Genomic DNA, 21,611 nt, shown 5'->3' on the forward strand with positions numbered 1-21,611 from the left:
AGTTCTCTGTTTTCTCCCTCCCTCCTTTCTTAAAAAGTGGGATAACAGTAGCCATTCTCCAATCCTCAGGGACTGATCCTGAATCTAAGGAACATTGGAAAATGATTACCAATGCATCCACAATTTCCAGGGCCACCTCCTTTAGTACCCTAGGGTGCAGACCATCTGGACCTGGGGATTTGTCAGCCTTCAGTCCCATCAGTCTTCTCATCACCGTTTCCTTCCGAATGTCAATCTGTTTCATTTCGTCTGTTACCCTATGTCCTTGGCCCATCCATACATCTGGGAGATCGCTTGTGTCTTCCTTAGTGAAAACAGATCTAAAGTACTCATTAAATTCTTCTGCCATTTCTCTGTTTCCCATAACAATTTCACCCAATTCATTCTTCAAGGGCCCAACGTACAGAGTATTCACGGTAGATGTGCTGCTCCACTCCCACGTGTACTTTGGGCTCAGGGGTCTGACTAGGTATCCAGAATCAGTGTTATTATCACTCGTATGTCCTGAGATTTGTTACTTTGTGACAGTGATACTGAGCAAGTCACAAAAAAAACTTAAGTTACAATAAAAATAGAATAAGTAAATAGCGCAAAATGAATAATGAAGTCGTGTTCATGGGCTATTCAGAAATCTGATGGCAGAAGGGAAGTTGTTATTCCTAAAATGTCAAGTGTGTGTCATCAGGCTCATGTACCACCTTTTTGATGGTAGTAATGAAAAGAAGACATTTCCAGGATGGGGTTCCACAGTAGCAAAGCAGTTAGCATGACACGATTTGAGCTCAGTGTGTTGGAGTTCAGTTCCAGCGTCCTCTGAGAAGTTTGTATGTTCTTCCTGTGTGCACATAGGTTTCCTCCAGATTCCTCCCACAGTTTGGTGAATTGGTTACTGTAAATTATCCTGTGATTAGGCTCGGGTTAAAAAGGTGGGTTGCTGGGTGGCACATCTGTCTTGTGCTGTCTCTCCAAATAAATGAAATAAGTTAATAAAATATAGAGTGTCCTTAAGGATGTCAATTATTGAGACATGGTCTTTTGAAGATGAACTTGCTAGTAGGGGAGCCCTGTGCCCTTAATGAATCTGGCTCAGTCTACAATCCTCTGAAACCTCTTTCCAGCTCGTGCATTGGAGCCTCCATACCAGATGGTGATGCAACCAGTCAATGTTCTCCACAGTATATCTGCAGAAATGTTCTCGAGTCTTTGACATACAAAATGTCCTCAAACTCTTAATGAAAGATGGCCACTGGCAAGCCGCCTTCCCAGGATAGATCCTCCTGGATGTTGATGCAGAGGAATTGGGCAGCACAGTGACATGGTGGTTAGCACGGTGCTTTACAGTACAGGAGACCCAGGTTCAATTCCTGCCACTGCCCATAAGGAGTTTGTATGACTGCATTTGTTGCCTCCAGATGCTCCGGTTTTCTCCCACAGTCTGGTTGGTCATTGTAAGTTGGAGTAGGACTGAATGACACTTGACGACTAGGTGTCCAGGTCGGCTGGAGTAGGACTGAGACAGAACTACCAAGTCTGTGCACCATGATGACTTAAATCATGAAGCAAACACTGCTGACTCGACCTGCTGTCCGATCTGAGGTGGAAGGTGAAGCCTTGGGCTGGAGTACTGTGTGGTGGTGACGATTGTGTCTTTGTGTAGCAGAATACTCAGCAGTCCTTTATTTCACTCTGGTACTGCAATCTTGCTCTGAGGTCTTCGGTTCTATTTTCCAGAGACTTGAGGTGAAAGCTGGAGAGGTGAGTTAGTTATGATTTGTATGGCTGTGGTAGTGATTCTGAGTGGTGCAGGAGTTGAGGAGCAGCAGAGATTACGGGGGGGGGGGTGAAGGGAGATGAGAAACAGTCTCTCAGAACCCTCATTGAAGATTAAAGAGAGGATGAAGGCTTCCTCGGGATGGGCAAACCTCAAAGATGTTACAGTGGACCAGCAAAACGGAGACAGGAGATTCAGCAACTGCTGGAAATCTTGAGCAACACCCACACAACGTGCCAAAAACAGTCCTTCGTGGTGAGGCAGTATTTCACCTGCCAGTCTGTTGGGGTCATTTATTGCATCCAGGACTCCTGGAATGGCCTCCCCTGTGACGATGGAAGCTGACACACATTGGTGGATTGTTTCATCGATCACCTTCACTCTGCTGCAATAGCCAGGATTTCCCAGTGGCTTCCCATTCACATTCCTACATGCATGTCCACAGACTCCTCCACTACGTCACTGATGCCAAGCACAGGTTGGAGAAGTAATACCTCATACTCCATCTGAGTAGTTTACAATCTGAAGGCATGAACATTAATTTCTTTGACTTCTGGTAACTGCTCCCTTCTTTTCTCCCTCTCCCCTTTTCTGTTTTCTCTCATTCTGGTGGCCCTCTTGTTCCTTCCCTTCACATCCCCACCCTTATTCCAAGGATGACTGTCTTCTGATTGGTTTCAACCTCCTCCAGCCTTTTCCCTCTTCCACCTATCATTCCAGCTTCTCAATCATACACCCTCTCTTCTCTCCTTCCCCCCCCCCCCCTTCAACTGGATAGCTTTCTCTTGCCAGCTTGTACTCTTCTTCCCCTCCCACCACAACCTTATTTTTGCTTCTGCCCCTTTCTTTCCAGTCCTGATGAAGGGGCTTGGCCAGAAACATCGACTGTTGATTATCCTCGTTTGATGCAGCCTGACCTGTTGAGTACCTCCGGCATTTTATGAACATTGAACATCTGGAATTAATAATCCAGTGTTGGGATTGGGTAAGGTTTTGATTCTTGATAACCACACCATGTATCTACTTTGTTGTAGAAAAACAATATCCAGGAAACTTGTCCTTTCTAGTGGAAATAAATCTACTGCTAAGATATTAATTTAGTGGTTTGACTGCCAGCTTCAAGCCTTAGAGTTAATTTGGACAGTCCAGCACTGATCCTTGCCAACACACAAATTAGAAACCTGGAAAACCTACAGTACAATACAGGCCCTTCGGACCACAATGTTGTGCTGAACATGTCCTTCCTTTAGGGTTACCCATAGCCCTCTATTTTTCGAAGCTCTATGTACCAATCCAGGAGTCTTTTAAAAGACCCTATCGTATCTGCCTCCACCACCGTTGCCAGCAGCCCATTCCACTCTCACTCACCACTCTCTATGCAAAAAGGAAACAACAACTTACCCCTGACATCTCTTCTGCACCTACTTCCAAGCACCTTAAAACTGTGTCCTCTCAAGTTAGCCATTTAAGCCCTGGGGAAAAAGCCTCTGACTATCCACATGATCAATACCTCTCATCTTATACACATCTGTCAGGTTACCTTTCATCCTCCGTTGCTCCAAGGAGAAAAGGCCGAGTTCACTCAACCTATTCTCATAAGGCATGCTCGCCAATCCAGGCAACATCCTTGTAAATCTCCTCTGCACCCTTTCTATGGCTTCTACATCCTTCCTGTAATGAGGTGATCAGAACTGAGCACAGTACTCCAAGTGAGGTCTGACCAGGGTCCTATATAGCTGCAACGTTACCTCTCAGCTCCTAAACTCAATCCCATGGTTGATGAAGGCCAATGCACTGTTTACATTAACCACAGAGTCAATCTGCATAGCAGCTTTGAGTGTCCTATAGACTCGGACCCCAAGATCCCTCTGATCCTCCACACTGCCACAAGTCTTACCATTAATACTATATTCTGTTATCATACTTGACCTACCAAAATGAGCCACCTCACACTTATCTGGGTAGAACTCCATCTGCCACTTCTCAACCCAGTTTTGCATCCTATTAATGTCCTGTTGTAACCTCTGACAGCCCTCCACACTATCCACAACATCCTGAACCTTTGTGTCATCATCAAATTTACTAACCCATCCCTCCACTTACTCATCCAGGTCATTTATAAAAATCATGAAGAGAAAGGGTTCCAGAACAGATCCCTGAGGCACACCACTGGTCACTGACCTCCATGCACAATATGACCCGTCTACAACCACTCTTTGCCTTCTGTGAGCAAGCCAATTCTTGATCCACAAAGCAAGGTCTCCTTGGATCCCATGCCTCTGTATTTTCTCAATAGGCTTTGCATGGGGTACCTTGTCAAATGCCATGCTGAAATCTATATACACTACAGCTACTGCTCAACCTTCATCAATGTGTTTAGTCACATCCTTGAAAAATCAATCAGGATTGTAAGGCATGATCTGCCTTTCACAAAGCCATGCTGACTATTCCTAATCATATTATGCCTCTCCAAAATGTTCATAAATACTGCCTCTCAGGATCTTTTCCATTAATTTACCAACCACTGATGTAAGACTCACTGGTCTATAATTTCCTGGGCAATCTCTACTCCCTTTCGTGAATTATGGAACAAAATCCACAACCTCCCAATCCTCCAGGACTTCTCCCATCCCCACTGATGTTGCAAAGATCATTGCCAGAGGCTCAGCAATCTCCTCCCTCACCTCCCACACTAGCCTGGAGTACATCTCGTCCAGTCCTGGTGACTTATCCAACTGGATGCTTTCCAAAAGCTCCAACACATCCTCTTTCTTAATATCTATATGCTCAAGCTCTTCAGTCCACTGTAAGTCATCCCTTCAATTGCCAAGATCCTTTTCCGTAGTGAATACTGAAGCAAAGTATTCATTAAGTACCTCTCCTATCTCCTCTGGTTCCATACACACTTTTCCACTGTCACACTTGATTGGTCCTATTCTCTCATGTCTTTTCCTCTTGCTCTTCACAAGGTTGTAGAAAGCCTTGGGGTTTTCTTTAATCTTGTCTGCCAAGGCCTTCTCATGGCTCCTTCTGGCTCTCCTAATTTCATTCTTAAGCTCCTTCCTGCTAGCCTTATAATCTTCTAGATCTCTATCAATATCTAGTTTTTTTTTTTAACCTTTCGTAAGCTCTTCTTGACTAAATTTACAACAGCCTTTGTACATCCTTTCTGTCTCATTGGAGCATACCTACGCAGAACTTGACACAAATATCCCCTCAACATTTGCTACATTTCTGCCGTACATTTCCCTGAGAACATCTGTTCCCAATTTATGCTTCCAAGTTCCTGCCTGATAGTCTCATATTTCCAATTAAAGGCTTTCCTAGCTTATCTGTTCCTATCCCTCTCCAATGCTATGGTAAAGAAGATAAATTGTGATCATGCACAGCTAAAGCAAATGAGTGAGTTAGAACTGGAGACTACAAGGGTCAGCTAAATGTAGAAGTTTCCAAATTGAGGTGTTCCACCCTATCATATTTTGTTTATAATTCATCAGTCTTGCATTTGGGCAGCTTTTCACCACACTTATTTGGTCAATCTCTTGAGGAAACACATTTATTTTCCCAAACTCTGAGGTAGAACACTAGGTGAAAGGAAAAATGGTTAAATTTCTGAAAGAGAAGACGATAAATTCATTATGTATGTGATTAGCTATCTTATTTCAATGGAAGACCCTTCCATGGGACACTTTCACAAAATGTGACAGGGAAGTAACTTCCATAACTTGAAAAAGTGAGTAGCTCCTGCAGCTGATACCAGAGGAAGCATTAAATCAAGTTGCATTCTGATCAAGAAGTTCAGTACATTGCAGGAGAAATAAGTGATAAGTAGTAACTTGAAGGAGATTTAAGTTTGGTTATAGTGGTTTTCTTTCACATTTATCCTACTGCAGCTGTGGTGCAAATTTAAAATGTGCTCTCTTCCAGGCAGTAATGTTGTTTAAAATAAGACATGCTGATAATATCTGTAGAAAGAGTAATGGTAAAATGGTCAGAAATGGGAAATGTTGGGGTCAGGGGAAGGTTTTAAGTTGCAGAGAAGTTAGGGGAAGATGGACGGAAAAATGAATGATTTCTCCTTTAAAGTATTGACCAAAACTAGCTCCACAAGAGAGACACAGCAATTAAGGTATTGACCTGCTGAGTTCCTCCAACATTTTGTATGTGTTACTCTGGATTTTCAGCATCTGCAGAATCTCTTGTGTCCCACAGGTACATTCCCTTTGTTCTTTATTTCCCACTGATGCACCATCAATAACTCTCCAAGACGTGAGACGAGATATTGGCTTTTATTGACTGGAAGAAAGAACAAGCAGTAATTGACCACCATACTACATCCTGGAGACTGAGGGCAGGGCTCAGGCCTCAATCGCCCTTGTACCGGGGTCTGTGGGAGGAGCCACAGGAGCAGTCAGCAGGGGGGCATGTCCAGACAGGTATATGTAGTTCACCACACCCCACTCTGCAACTATTAGTAATATCTGCAAACACTAGCACATTTCACACACCTGCCACCTAATTACCCCTTCTGTACTGCTCAGTAAGGCAATGGGACAGATGTTGGTAGTATTTCTTACCTTGGGGTTTAATAACTTTCAGGATCAACTTTCACCTTGATCATGTGATCAGACATGCTATTTTCTGCCAGATTCCATCCTTTCATAGCAGCTGTACACCACACCTTACTTGGAACTAAGGGGAGTAACGTGAACTTCTGGAACCCAAGTGTTGACCCTGAAATGGCCAACTTTCGAAGGTTTTCCAGGACAGTGTCTCCAAGTTGAGCCATGTAGATCACTGGGAAATTTAAAGCAGGCTATACAAAGCCGTCATTGTGAAATGATGTAGATGCAATAAATAAAAACTAGCCAATTCCCTTTGGGGAAAGTAGCTGGCTATGTTAACAAAAATAGGACTGAGGGTCAAATAAATGTGAAGTTGTGATGGACTTGTTTGTGTATTAATGGGATGAATCTGCTTGTCAGATAGACAACGGTCAGATGGAAGGAGTAATTGGCTCCTATATGTGCTGAGAGAATTCAGTAAATCTGCGTTCAAAATTGAGTTGATCAAAGCAAAGGAGGGGAGCAATATTCTAGGGGAAAGGGAAAGATTAAACGAAAGAAATTCTACTTCCACCAGGTGGAGCAAGCGATATAATCGCTGGTCGCTTTCTTTTGCCTTGCATTTCTGCTCAGTTACTGAGCTTCGGTAGTTTGAAGAATGCAAGAACAGTCATGCTCCCTTTCCTTCGTCCAACCTCGACAGTTTCCTATATTGGGATCTATTGGCACTCCATTGTTAACGGTCGCCCACACTTACTCGAAGTGTGCTTATTGAAAGAATGTATTTGCAGCGTTAAAAATCTGATTTCCTAGTGCTCGTAACGTAGTGGAAACTAATAAATTCAAAACGCATATGAAACTTTAAAGATTTAACTTGAATAGCAATCACATTGGAACTAATTTATTAGTCCAATTGCACCTGTTGATTTGCAGACACCAACCCTCACAATGATACGGTGCTGAATCGAAACCTTGAATGGGGCTTTTTGGCAGAATTAAATATTTATTTTTAAAAACCCGATTGGCGAAGCAGCAGCGACGAAAAACGTAGCAACAGTAAGTGGGGATCGAGACACACATGCTTGTTTATTGCATCGCTCCCGAGCACGGTTGGTGACCTCTCCTCGGCTGTGGCCTCCTGAGCTCGCCGAGTTTAACAGCTGGGGGGCGCTGAGTGGCCGGTGCTTATCGCTCGGCCTGGAGGTGCGGAAGCCGCTCGCTGTCTGCTCTCCTGCGGAGAAGGGCTGATGGATGGATTGATGGAAGGAAGGAGGGGGAGCTCTTCACCCTTCTCTCTCCAGACTTTGGATTAGCTGAGTTACGAGCGGCAGGAGCCGGTGCCCGTACTGCAAAAAGCCCTTGCTGGGCTAGCTGGCTGGCTCGGAAACAGATTCATTTCTCTATCCCTTTCTCTCTGTCTCTGTTTATGGACAGGCCATGGCCACCTTGCTCTGCAGAGTCCAGTTCCTCGATGACACCGATCCGTTCAACAGCACCAACTTTCCAGAGCCCACCCGCCCCCCGCTCTACACTTTCCGGCAGGACATTTCTCTTATCAATCAGATCGCGGGAGTGCACCGACTGTTGCAGGCTCCGCACAAGGTGAGACATCGGAGGGGGCAGGCTCCCGGTGGGGGGAAAGCTGGCGGCGGCGGCGGCCCTTGTCTGGTGGTCGGGGGTGACTCGGCTGTGCTGGTGGAGTGTGGTATCGATTAGCAGTGTAGCTGATAACTTGGTGGGCTGGATCACTGCACAGTCGGTTGCCCGGCACTGAGAAAACTAATGTGGGGACCTTATCGGAATGTGCATTATGTTTTGTATTTATGAATGCACTGTACACCGTTTACTCTTTGAACTTCACGCGAGCAATTGCATTGCATTCTCTTGTACACAATAAACTATTGTAGGGAGGTTGTCCATGGGAGCGGAGCTGATGCGTGTGTGTGGTGTGTGAATTAAATTCTGTGATGGGATGTCAATGATTGTCTTCCCTCCCCCCACTCCCCTAACCACTGGTGCTATTGACTCGGGCTTTGCGGGAGACCTTCAGTGAACGGCCGGTAGTGCTGATGGCTCCCCGTCGAAGTCCGGGGAGGTGGTTTTAGACTGCGGGGTTGATGCAGAGCTCCGAGCGGGGACCACCGCAGTGCGGATTGGGTCTGCGGTGCTGAGCTCGACTGACCCGCCGACTCAAAGCGACACTGAGCTCCTCGGGGCTGGTTGGCGGCAGTGGGCACCAAGGTGCCTCTGAGGTCGGTTCATTTCCCATCAGAAAGACTCGTTCCCTTCCCATCCAGCTCTCCAGTTCTTTGGCAATGCCAGCGACAGGTTCCAATTGCCTTCTGTATTCCTGAGTACCTAATCTCCCTCCTCTGACCCTTGCTTTAACACCCGCCGCATCCGGATCACCTCTTGTAACGTCAAGCTAATAAAACCTGCACCTATTCTGGGTGAATGCCGCTCCTGATCTTTCACTCGCGAAGGCGGCGGAGGGTGGGGGGCGTCTTGTAACGAGTTTGGAGGGCTGCCCCTTCCCCGATTCCTGAACCCTTGACACAGGGGAGTGTTCAGTTTCCCTTTGCAGTTAAGCACTTTGCCAGTCCTTTTCACTCTGCCTAATGTTTGATCGGAAGGATGTGCATGCACTATTAAGTACTTGAGTAACTGTGGCTCAGCGGCTGCTCCAAGCACCACCTGTACAAATCCAGTCTCTCGTGTCGGCACCTGTCCCTGAGACCGGAGCCTCGTTCTCAATCCAGAATTTAAAGCTTATTTTCTGTCGGAAACACGAAAGAGGGCTGGATTTATTAAATTGCACACGGCATTTATTTTGCAGACCGGCCAAAAACTGCTAGTTAACGCTGGCGCTGTCATTTGTGTGAGCGCAAACGCATTTGTCGTTGCTTTTTGGATCGGCTTGTGCATAATCATGTTTGGCACTGATATGTCGCCAAGTAGAGCAGTGACTCGCCCCGGTCAAGAAAGCTTAGGATTCTTGGTGTGAGGTGGCAGATTTTCAGATACAGGGCTCTTCAGCAGGCTTCCCAGGCAGGAGAGACATTTCAAAGTAAATTTATTATCAAAGTGCATGTGTCACCATATGTCCGAGGTCCATTTTCTTGCGGGCATTCACAATAAGTACAGGAAACGCAACATAATGAAATCCTGCAGCCAGCAGGATGGACAACCAACCAATGAGCAGAAGATTCAAACTGCAAATTCAAAAACAAAAAAAGAGAATAAATATCCAGAACAAGTGATGAAGAGTCCTTGAAAGTGAGGCTACAAGTTGTGGGAGCAGTTCTGTGTTGTGGTGACTGAAGTTGCCCCCTCTGGTTCAAGAGCCTGATAGTTGTGGGGTAATAACTATTCATGAACTTGATGGTGTGGGTCCTGAGGCTGCCGTATCTCCTTCCTGGTGGCAAAGTGAGAAGAGAGCATGGCCTGGATGGTGGCAGTCCTTGATGATGGGTGCTGCTTTTAGTGTGAGGTCGCTCCATATGAATATGTCTCAGTGATAAAGTGGGAATCAATCAGCTTTGTCTTACTAGCCTGTGAAACCAATGTTTTTTGAATATTGAAATATTCAAATATTAGGAAGTTGGACGAGAATTTTATTAAAAGTGGGGAAGTCAGCTGGTGGGTCACTTAAATGCTTGCAGTTTAGCCAATTACTAGTTCATAGTGGGATTACTTTTCAGAGTTTCCAGCCTTTTGGTAGGATTTGGGTGACAGAATGGTTTCGAGCTGTGTGCACAATTAGCTTGTGTTAGGAATAGTGGTGTTAAAACAGGCACTTGAGTTTCCACCAGGTGCTGCATGCTCCAAATGAAGAAAATAATGCCTGTTGTCAGTGCTGATTCACGGCTAAAGCAAGTGGAATAAATATTTTTAAAAGGCTTTTGCTTTTTGTCACGCTGAATGAATTGTGAAGTTCAGGTTTTCCACTTTGTATGCTGATGGCAGTCTTGTATTAAACTCTTTTCACCTGATATTGATGAACATTTATAGCAAACTGTTTTCCAGATTCAAAATGGAAATAGATTATATATACTTTACCATGGTAATAAGCATACTCTTAGTCTTGTTGTACAGGGCTAGACAGGTGCCCTTTTAACATTGGATGCAGTCCAATCTGTTCACTTGTATGAGGAGCTATCTTTATCCTTGTACGTCATTCAGATTATGAAGGTTCAGCCCTAGGTTAACAGCAATGTGTAATAGTAGGTATCATTCAATTATCATAATGACGTTCTGCTCCCTTCCTTTGTTCCTCTTATTCATTGATCCACCACAAAACAAACCTGAAATAACAGCAGAGAATGTTGGAAATAATTTGCAATTAAGACAGATGAAACAGCATGTAAGAAGGAAATTGAAACTCTGGCTGAGTGGTGACATAACGTCTTGCTCGGTGTCAGCAAGACTAAGGAGTCAATTATTGACTTCTGGATGAGGAGACCAGACGTCCATGAGCCAGTCCTCATTGGGGGATCAGAGATGGAGACCGTCAGCAGCATTAAATTCCTTGGTATTATTTTGGAGGACCTATTCTGGGCCCAACACGCAAGGACAATTACAAAGAAAGCACCACCTCTCTTAGGAGTTTGCGACAATTCAGCATGACATCTAAAACTGTGACCAACTTCTATAGATGTGTAGTGGAGGCTATCTTGAGTGGCTGCATCACAAACTGGTATGGAAACATCAATGCCTTGAACAGAAAATCCTATAAAGAATAGTGAATAAAACCCTGTCCACTATTGAGCACATCTACATGAAGTGCTGTCATATAAAAGCAAGATCCATCATCAGAGACCCCCACCATCCAGGCCATGCACTCTTCTTGCTCCTGCTATCAGGAAAAAGGTACAGGAGCCTCAGGACTCACACCATCAGCTTCAAGAACAGTTACTACCCCTCAACCATAGGGCTCTTGATCAAAAGAGGGTAACTTAACGGCTTCACTTGGCCCATCACTGAAATGTTCTCACACCCAATGGACTCACTTTCAAACACTCTTCATCTCATGTTCTCTATTTGTTGCTTTATTTATTATGATTTCTTTTCATATTTGCACAGTTTGTTGTCTTCAGCACTCTAAACAACCAACTTGGGCAGACTTTCATTTATTTTTTTATTGGTTATTATTCTGTAGATTTATTGCGTATGCCCACAAAAAATGAATCCCAGTGTTGTATATAGTGACATGTATGTACTTTGATAAATTTATTTTGAATTTACTTCGCTCTCTGGTGAGAAACAGTTAATATTTTGGGTCAATAGCCTATCATCAGAAATGTTGTTATTCCTCCTTGTATCTCCATTATTTTGACCTATACTACTTTTCCACTACCTTGAAGAATCTTGCAGCGTTTTTTAATAATATTATTTAAATGTAATTAACATTCATGAGAGATCTAATTACAAGCTCCTAACCATATGAAAGGTATTACACAATGTGCATTGAAGTTTTGTGACATCATTGTTGCTTGGCTTTGGAAAGAATGAGTGTTGTGACATTTAAGAGTTGGGCCAAGATCCTTGATCTTGCTGTCCAACACCATCTTGGGAGCATCATGACTGCTTAGTGCTAGACATCACAATTGGCGACTGTCTGTACCACCAGGGTCAGACAATAAATGCAGTTTTGGCAGCAAAATTAAAGTATTTTCGGCTGTTTCCTTTTAGTTAAAGCAAATATTGACCTATGTCAACATTAATATTTTAACCTTCCTCCCAGTAATTTCTGAATGACCACAACTGAAAGCTTTAAAGTCTTTAATGTCTGCTTTGAAATATTTATATGATAGTTACATGAATCCTGCACCTTTTCCCTTTCTCTGCGCCTAGCACAGCCACTCCTATTCCCAGTCTCAATAGCTCCCACAATTGTTGCTAATATTCCTTACTATTGGTAAAACTGACATTAATGTTGTAATGCACTGATCTTCACCTTTTTGACTGTAGATTTTTAAGTAATTATACTTGTATATTTTTATTTGAGTCAGCTCAAATGATTGTTAGTTTGTTATAAGATGAGAAAAGTGTATTGTAGCAAAGCATTTGATGCTAGACTCTTTGGGTCCAAAGGATAAGTTTGATTTTCGATGACTGGAGTTTGAATGTTCTCCCTGTGACGGTGTGGGTTTCCACCTAGGTGGTCTGATTTCCTTCCATATCTGAAAGATGAGTTTGTGGATTAATTGGCCACTGTAAATTAGCCCTTGGTGCGGTTAAGTTCCTAAAGTATCAAAAGGATATGTGAATGGCAGCAAATTGGAGAGGTACTGGAAAATGAGGAGAGGGGATCTAAGATTGATCTGCTAGGGGCTGGCCTGGCCCTAATTAGTCAATATGTTTTGCATAAATAAGCAGGTTCTGTGGAGGTAGGACTATCCCAAATAGATTTGCCAAAAATCCTTAAAATGAAAGACTTGATATCTTTTTAAGGTTTACAGACCTCTGATTTCCTGAATCTGTAATCTGTCTAGAATATCCAGCCCACATATTCCTTTATGGTCCTAACCCTAGTGAATAAAAGCAAAGAAAACAGGCAGTCCACATCTTAATTTTTTTCCTACAAGAGTCATTGGATAAAAAATTTAGTAAAGAAGTTCCACCTGCCACCTCCCCTTAATCCTAACTCTGTTCTAAGGAAATTAGCGTCCAACTCCCTTCACTCCTTCTCCCCCCCCAAAACAAAACAATAAATGCTCCAGAAATGTAGCACAAGGCAGCGATCAAGTCAGATGTTTTTCTTCTGTTAAGCATTTGAGTCACTGTGAGCTCTGTTTTTATTTGAGTTGCTTTTAATGTCATTGCTGACTTTTGAATTTGGTTTATAGATGCCATAGAGCCAGATGTAATTGTGAAATAATAATAAAAAGTTTGCAATCTTGTGGTCCAAAACTGGTGGTGGAATAGTTGGAATTTTAGGCTTTGGTATTGCTGATGTGAGTCTCGTGACCTACTAACTAGAAACTGTGATTTTTGCCAAGTGACAGAATATGATGACACAACATTTATCCTGCTCTACCTATAGGCTGAGTTCACTCTCATTGAAAAGCTTTCAATAGTAAAGGCTGTCTGTTAACTCACCTTCAGCTTATCAGTCTGGCAAGCAATGCTTAACCATCTGGTCTAAGTGAGATAATTGATAACTGTAGAGTCTTTATTAGTCAAAGGCAGAGATGTATCTTGTTGAAGAGGGTTAAGGGAATGGGGAAGAAAAGACTTGGGCAAATTAGTTTTTTGGTGACTAAAACTTTACTTCAGAAAGCTGAAGAAAGAAAGGTCATGAAGACTGAAAGGCAGAATGACTGTATGCCTAGATTTCTGAAATCTGGATGCCTTTACAGAATGAAGGAGATTTGAGGGAAATTGGTGCTGTCTTTATCTTGAGGATCTAAATGAGGACATTGTTTTAAAGTCGACGTGCATTTTAAATTTGAGACATGGGAAAATTGAGAAATGTGGATAATGAGCAAGAGCATGATAGATTTTGAGTTTTGCATCATATTCAAAAATCTGCGACTCTGACTGTTGGTATCATTCAGTGCATTGATAGAGTGCCTCCTGTGTATTGACATGGGCATCTGTTAAGAATCTGGTTTTCAATTCAATGCATTGCTGTTTGCTGTATGACATATTTGTAGGCTTTAAGAGCTATTCATTTAATGAAGTATTACTCAAAAATAACTTCATCCAGATCTCTATCTATTTAGTTTGACTTAGATTTCTGTGTCAAAATACTACATTGCAGATGTTTCAGTGATTGTAATCAGGCTCTTCAAAAAAAATCTTGCATTTCCATTTTTGACTTTGTTACTGTTGGGTCACATGATTTTCATCATCTCTCCTTTCATTAATGAGAGTTAATGGTGGAGCAGACTGAAGAGGCTTTGCTGTCTGTTCTTGGTGACTTGTGTTGCATGGTTCAGTGCTCAGAGACAGACTGGGTATCAATGCAGGTTGTGCAACATGGAAGGAACTTCATTGAATTCAAATACATCCTAGTCACCATGTCCACACAAGACATGAGAATGGCTGTCTTGTACGGGCATGGTGACAGGTGGATTTTGATGCACTGAAGCTCCTAATATGTTGGGACAAATGTAATTGGTACAAACATTTTGAGCTTAACACCATCGTTTGTCCAAGCAATATGTGGAAACTGCCTATGTTGTCTCTTACTGATGGGTTGGAGATGAGTATTGTATTGGTAGTTGAACATGGATGAGGATAATGGATGCAGGATGAAAAGCAGGGAGTGGGGTTTCTTGGCTTTAGCTGAAATCTATAGGGAACGACAAATGAATTTTGAAGTATTTAATGTCACTTGTGATGATGCAATTGTATGAAATGTACTTAGCAACATGCCCTCCTTTAAAAACATTTACAAAAACTATGAATTACAATAGTTCTAGAAGGAGGAAAGCCATCTTGCATTATGGAAGGAATTGGGTTTGGGGAAAGGTGGTGGAATCTTGTAAGTGGAGTCTTTGTAATAGGATTCCTTCTGTAGTGAGGAGGAGGTTCTTTTCAAACTTTTCCTTTGTTCTGTGAAGCAGCTTAAGATACTTGAGTCAAAGAAGTTGCTTGAAAAGGGAGCAAGAAAGACAGTTGTTTGGATAAGAAGATCTGAAAGAGAATGACTTGAGAGATTAATGGTACATGTTTTCGTACACTTTTGTTGCATTTTTACAATTTGTTGGTAATTAAAGCATTGCACTTTATATTCTGTCCTTGCACTGCAGAACATACCTTCAATAGCACAACTGCGATTGATAAGTCAAGATCTGGAATCTAATACCTGCTATGATTGAATTTGATTACATTTTTAATGGGCTTTCCTTTTCAAATGACCCTGCTCCATTTTTTTTCTTCATTTATGTACTTCCTCCACTAAAGCTTATGTAGTCTTTCTTACCAAGAGCCGCAATGTTGGGTGGTAACGGTTTAACGGTTCATTTAGGGGCTGCGGTAAGAGGATATATTTTATTTTAATTCTGTGACAGCCTTGCACCCATTTTAGTAAGCTTTAATAAGATGTCACTAAAGGGGCAGTAATTTCTGGAGATTTTTAAAGAGACATTTACCAGTGAGGTTCTCATGGAGCCTGTAGATAATCAGATTGTGACTGATTCCTGGCAATAACTTGCACCAATAATGGGACTTCTGTCGATTCTTGTAATAGTGTTTTTGAATGTCTTTGTGCAATCCTTTTTACTCTTCCAGTCTCTCCGGCCTTGCACATACCCTATGATTTTTCTGACACTTTTTCTCTATTTTCTCCTTGTTTTGTTTTTTTCTGTCTTGTGTTCAGTCATTGTGTCTGCACTTTGTCCATAGAAGCACTTCTGGTTCAGTCTGGCTTCTTCCTTGAGGACTGCTGAAGATTTGGCTTGGCATCGCTCCAATCCATAACTGAAATCCTTGTTGACATGGTTCAGTGTCATTGTCACTTGGAAGGTCTAAGATTTCCCTGCAGATATTCTGCTGTTCTTCCTGCTGTCATGCCAATCTCTGTCAGAAGCTGTTGCAGTATGTTGAAGTCTGGTAGAAACCTAGTAAAAGTTTGGACAGCAGTTCTGTGGCATTCATGGGATTTCTAGCCTTGTCAATAGATTTATCTTTCTGAAGTGGTAGGTTACTTTCTCTCCATCCTCTAACTTAAATTAATTACTTGGTGAAGTTCTGGCACTGCAAGTAGCTTAGTCTGCAAAATTGCTAAAAATTGCTGACCTTCTTTAAATAGGTCTGTCTTACATGGGACCCAATCCAACTTTGGTAATGTCATAGGCTGCTGCTTTTTCAGGATGCAAACCCTTTTAATGAGGTTGTTGGGCTTTGTTTGCTATCATTAGAACCTTGCTTCTTTTGGTTCCTGCATAGAGTAACAAGTTTCTCTGCTTTTCGGCCTTTTGTATTAGAAGCTTAATCACTTTATTTTTGACTCTGTGATTTTTTTTTGGCTCAACTCCTTTCTGAATCATCGGTATATAGTACTAGTTTAGGTTTGCAGTAAACTAGTTTGAAGTCTACCTTAAAGCTTAGGTGGGCATTTAATTATTTGAACATTTTTTTACTGAAATATGCATGTGTTGAGACAGTATTCGGAAATGCTCACATTAATTGCACAGTAAATGCCGCTTCCATCTGCGCAAAGTCATCAAGGCAGCGAAACGACGATACAGGGACAAGATCCAGACACAACTCTCCACAAACAACACATGCAGCTTATGACGAGGCCTGCGCACCGTCGCAGACTTCAAAACCTAGAGCAACGGTGCTACCAACGTCGCTGCTTCTCTCCCATATCTTTTTTACGCTTGTTTCGATATTGCTAACTCTGAGTCCCCAAGGAGAGCTGCCAAAATGACCTGCACCTTGGTAACCTCTGATGCTGAAGTACACAGGTGTTTCCAACAAGGCTACAGGACCGGGCAGCATCCCAGGGTGGGTACTCAGGATGTGTGCAACTGGCAGGTGTGTTTATGGGCATTTTTAATCGCTCCCTCTCCCGGTGTAGAGTGCCCTCCTGTTTCAAAATGTCCATCATTGTCCCTGTACCTAAAAAGACCAAGGTAACATGTCTGAACAACTGGTGTCCTGTTGCACTCACTTCAGTACTAAGCAAATGCTTTGAGAGGTTGGTCGGGGATTACATGGCAGGTGGTAAGAGTGGTTTCCCTCACCTCTACCCCTTTGACCCTCAACACAGGTGCCCCTCAGGGCTGTGTACAGAGCCCCCTCCTTCACTCACTGTATACCCTTAACTGTGTTGCGACCCACAGCTCCAATCTGCTAATTAAATTTGCTGACGATACTACATTGATTGGTCTAGTCTCAAATAAATGCGAGGCAGCCTACAGAGAAGAAATCATCAACCTGTCAGTGGTGTCAAGAAAACAACCTCTCCCTCAATGTTGCAAAAACAAGCAGCTGGTTGTGGACTACAGGAGGAATGGAGACAGGCTAACCCCTATTGACATCAGTCGATCTGGGGATGAAAGGGTGAACAGTTTTAAGTTCCTTGGCATAAACATCACCGAGGATCTCACATGATCTGTACATTACGGCTGTGTGGTGGAAAAAGGAACAATAGCACCTCTTTCACCCCAGACAGTTGAAGAAGTTTGGTATGGGCCCCCAAATCCTAAGGACTTTATACAGGGGCACAATTGAGAGCATCCTGACTGGCTGCATCATCGCTATTTATGGGAACTGTACTTCTCTCAATTGCAGAATTCCACAGAGAGCGGTGCAGACAAACCAGCACATCTGTAGATGTGAACTTCCCACTATTCAGGACATTTACAGAGACGGATGTGTAAAAAGAGGCTGAAGGATCATTAGGGACCCAAGTCACCCCAACCACAATCTGTTCCAGCTACTACCATCTGGTAAATGGAACCACAGCAAAAAAGCCAGGACCAACAGGCTCCATGACAGCTTCTTCCACCAGGCCATCAGACTGATTAATTCACACTTGTACAATTGCCTCTCTATGTTATATTGACTGACCTGTTGTTCATACTGTTTATTGCAAATGGTTATAAATTGCACACTTAGAGATGTAACGTAAAGATTTTTACTTGTGCAATATGTAAGTAATAAAGTCAATTCGATAATTATATTCTTACAATTTACTTTAATATTTAAGGAACATTTTAATCAAATTGGCCATATTTTATTGGCTGTGATAGTTAAAAGCATGACTTTTGTTCAGCATGAGAAACGACATCTTAAATCTGTCTGGGAGATTTTTGAATCGAGTCATTATCTCGTGATGGTCAATATGCCTTTACGTACATGATTTCGTAGGTTTTCACAAATAAGATGTCAATTAAACTAAACACAAAAAATGCGGTAGCAACTTCATGTAATAAGTCATCCTATCAAACCATCCTCTTTAAGGGATCCCAAACTTAATGTCGGTGGCTGCGAATTATGTACGTTTCCACCAATTACCTTCAAATTCCACTCCCAGTAGGAGTTGCCAACATTTGGTGTTGCTTTTGCCACGCCAACTGGCATAATTGATTTTTATTCCATCTTGTAATCTAAAACACTGCAGCAATAGACACTTTCAGGAGTTGAAATGGATTCTGATCCCCAAAACATCAGCGGCAGGCTGCGTTTTCTGGCACTTTTTTAGTGTTGAACTTGCTGGAATAATGTGGGCTTGGTATCAGAACTCCAGATCTGTTACTGCTGTTTGTCCACGCACCCCTTTTAAGTGACTTTTTTCATTCTGGTCAAAATTTGGTTGGAATTTACTGTTCTGTTTAAACCCCACAAATATCCACACCAACATCCTGCAACTCTTCAGGAAAGTTTTAAAATTACTCTTGAGTTAGGTTTTGTCAGTGGAACTACATAATCACCAGTGGTTCAGACTGACTTTTTTTTTAAAGTTCCCTGTTTTGAATTTGATTTCTGCAGTCTTTGAAGACCCTGCATCAATGCATCTAATTATATGTATAACGTAGTGTTGAAATCTTGCCTAATTAGCATAATTTCTATATGCTGTCATAGCTTTGTATTGAATATGTTCCCTTTTGAAGAATACTCCCTTCCATTCCATACTTCTGTTTTATCATAACTACCAAAGTTTCTGACATGACTGGTTTGGGTTTGTTCCAAATTCTGTCCCAGAGTTTAATAATTATATGGCTTGTATTTGATGGTCAGCTTTGACTGCTCTTCTGTACTTGATTAAGATTTTTTATATGTCAATTTGAAGTGTCTAATTGTGCAGTTTCATCTGCCACTGGCAGCATCTGATCATTCAAATGTCTTTTGGCAGCATCGCTTTTTCATTCCATTCTTGTCATCGGCATATTATTCCATGAGCACACATTTAGTGTGTGGGAAGGCAAGTAACTTGGGGAAAATAGCTGGTTTATCCCAGTAGGTTCTTGTGCATCATTGAGTATGTAAGCAGTACATGATCCAATGTGTCTTTCAGTGAAACTATTATTTGCATTTACTACACATTTTTGGCAAGTTTGATCCCAGTGGATTAATGAACTTTCTTTTTAAATCTTGGATCTTGTCACACTTTTTCCCATTTGATCCACACCCTTTTATAGCTTCAAGAATTTTTGGAATCAGATAATCTGAGAATATTGCTATTATTGCTAATATAAGCTGTGGCTCAAATTTTCGGTCATTGCACCCCAAGTATATGACCCTTTTCCTTTCAAAATTATTTGTGTTCCAAAACTCTGTATCTCTAAGCCCTGGATCTTTACTGGTCAATTGCTCTTTTTCTATTACACTTTGTTCTAGTCATTCAGCTGTCCACTTTCCTTTTATAAAGTTTGGTGTACTTTTTCTTCACAATTACAATGGATTATGGTTAATTCGGACCAGTGTATTTTGTCCCAATTATGTGGTTGTCTCAAATAGCTGAATTTTCATGGAGCTATTTAAAAGGTATTTTTTAAAAAAAAGACAAACTACCCTTTAACAATAGAGTTACAGTTTGTGTATTTAAATAAAGCTGACAACAAATTAGAACACTAGCAATACTTTGTACATAACCAACTATGTATGAGTGCTTTTCATCTGCTGTGCCCTTTTGATAGACTAACTGAACAAGATCAGCACAGACCGTGCAAATAATTGTTGGCCTTCATACGATGTTTTGGATGATTCCATCTTCCAAATCTTCATTTTATTTGTAACATTCACGATAATTGATACCTTCAGATTCTTCATGGTTCCTAATGTAGTGAAATCATTTCAGAATCAGGTTTGTGTCGTGAAATTTGTCATTTCCTCTCCCTGCCATTTCTGGCATCTCCAAGCCTGAATGCTTCAAACAGTAGCGAGCAAAACTTTTCTGAATTGTCTGCTTATTTCTCGCCAACTATCAGTGACGAAAGTCACTGCTCTTTGAACTCGAGCACGTGTTAACTGACGCTAGTTTAAAAACTGATTGCTCTAAGCACGGTGTAGTGTCTAATAGCCACACAGGTGTACATGACTGACACTAGTTCGAAATTTCGGCAGCAGGCTCCTGCCCCTATTAAGTGGCAGATTGTCCCAGATAAGCAAAAGGAGTCAGTTATTTTCTAGGTTTTTGATCTTTAAGAGTTGTCCCAAATAAATGGCTGCCCTGATTAACTGGAATCCTTTGTAAATGGTTTGTAATTTTAATGAGTTCGGATGACAAATGTAGGCAGCTGTTGATCCCAGGGGATTATGGGTTTGCGCCTCTGGTGGACTGTGTCCTCTCCAGGGCTTAGCCTGGGTGGGAAGATTTGAAGAACCGGCTGTTGCCCATGCAGCGGGTTCCCGCTCTCCACGTCACTGATGTAGTCCGGGGAAGGCCAAGCACCGATACAGCTTGACGCCAGTGTTGTCACAGAGGTTGCCAGAGTGAAGTTGTAAACAAAATCAAACTGCCTGAGGGGCCCCGGCTCCGGATTTCTTCCTCGGCGTTTACTCCAGAAGCCTTTCCCATGGGTGGGTTTGGCCGCAAGGCAGTGGAGTTTCAAAATCACTTTTCCTTCTCCAAGGCTGACGAGCCCAACCTGCCCGAATGGCAATTAGAGGTGCAGTGGAATGGAAAAGCAAAATAATTCGAAGTCCAAGTAAATTCATTATCAAAGTACAGATGTCACCATATACTCTCTTGAGATTAATTTTTTCCAGGCATTTACAGGAAAAAATAATAGAATTTATGAAAAGCTATGCATAGTGACTGACTAACAACCAATGTTCAAAAAAAGATACCATGCAAATAATAAACATGTAAATAAATAATACTGCGAACATGAGTTATAGTCCTTAAAAGTGAATCTATACGTGTTAGAGTCAGTTCACTGTTGAGGTGAGTGAAGTTATCCAGGCTGGGCCAAGAGCCTGATGGTTGTAGGATAATAACTGTTGCTGTACCTGGTGGTGTGGGACCCAAGGCTCCTGTACTTCCTTCATTAAATTGTAACACTGGAAAACAAACTCGAGAGGAAGGAAAAGATGAAAACCCAGTTCCAGTTAACTAATTTGTGATTGCAGTTTTAGCCCTAACCTGTTCTGTTTATGCATTGGCACAAAATCCAAGGGCCATATACACATCATATAAAATGGAATTAGTCTCTGTGTGTGGTGAATCGAGATTCAGTGAAGATGAAAGAGCTGGTAATGATTGGAGATTTAGTGGTGGATTCATGCAGTAAGTTATAGAACTTGATAGCTCTATACTGAATAAGCCTGTCTGTCAAAAGCATCCATTTGTGTGACCTCTTGGATTCATGCAA

General features: G+C 42.1%; 1 protein-coding gene across 14 annotated transcripts in view; it reads left to right on the plus strand.

Annotated features, from left to right (window-relative positions):
• The first annotated feature begins 7,218 nt into the window (after positions 1-7,218).
• Positions 7,219-21,611, plus strand: part of fhod3b (formin homology 2 domain containing 3b) — a 524,056-nt gene continuing 509,663 nt past the window's right edge. For 6 of the 14 annotated variants that reach the window (XM_073024184.1, XM_073024186.1, XM_073024191.1 and 3 more), the window contains exon 1: positions 7,490-7,938. In XM_073024184.1, the coding sequence (XP_072880285.1) occupies positions 7,774-7,938 (165 nt within the window). In that variant the 5' untranslated portion in view covers positions 7,490-7,773. Of the gene's footprint in view, positions 7,393-7,485; positions 7,939-21,611 lie in introns of those variants that run through there. The other 8 variants (XM_073024179.1, XM_073024180.1, XM_073024181.1 and 5 more) reach the window with 4 other exon arrangements.

This window comes from Hemitrygon akajei, chromosome 20, assembly GCF_048418815.1.
Source record: "Hemitrygon akajei chromosome 20, sHemAka1.3, whole genome shotgun sequence".
Taxonomy (NCBI): domain Eukaryota; kingdom Metazoa; phylum Chordata; class Chondrichthyes; order Myliobatiformes; family Dasyatidae; genus Hemitrygon; species Hemitrygon akajei.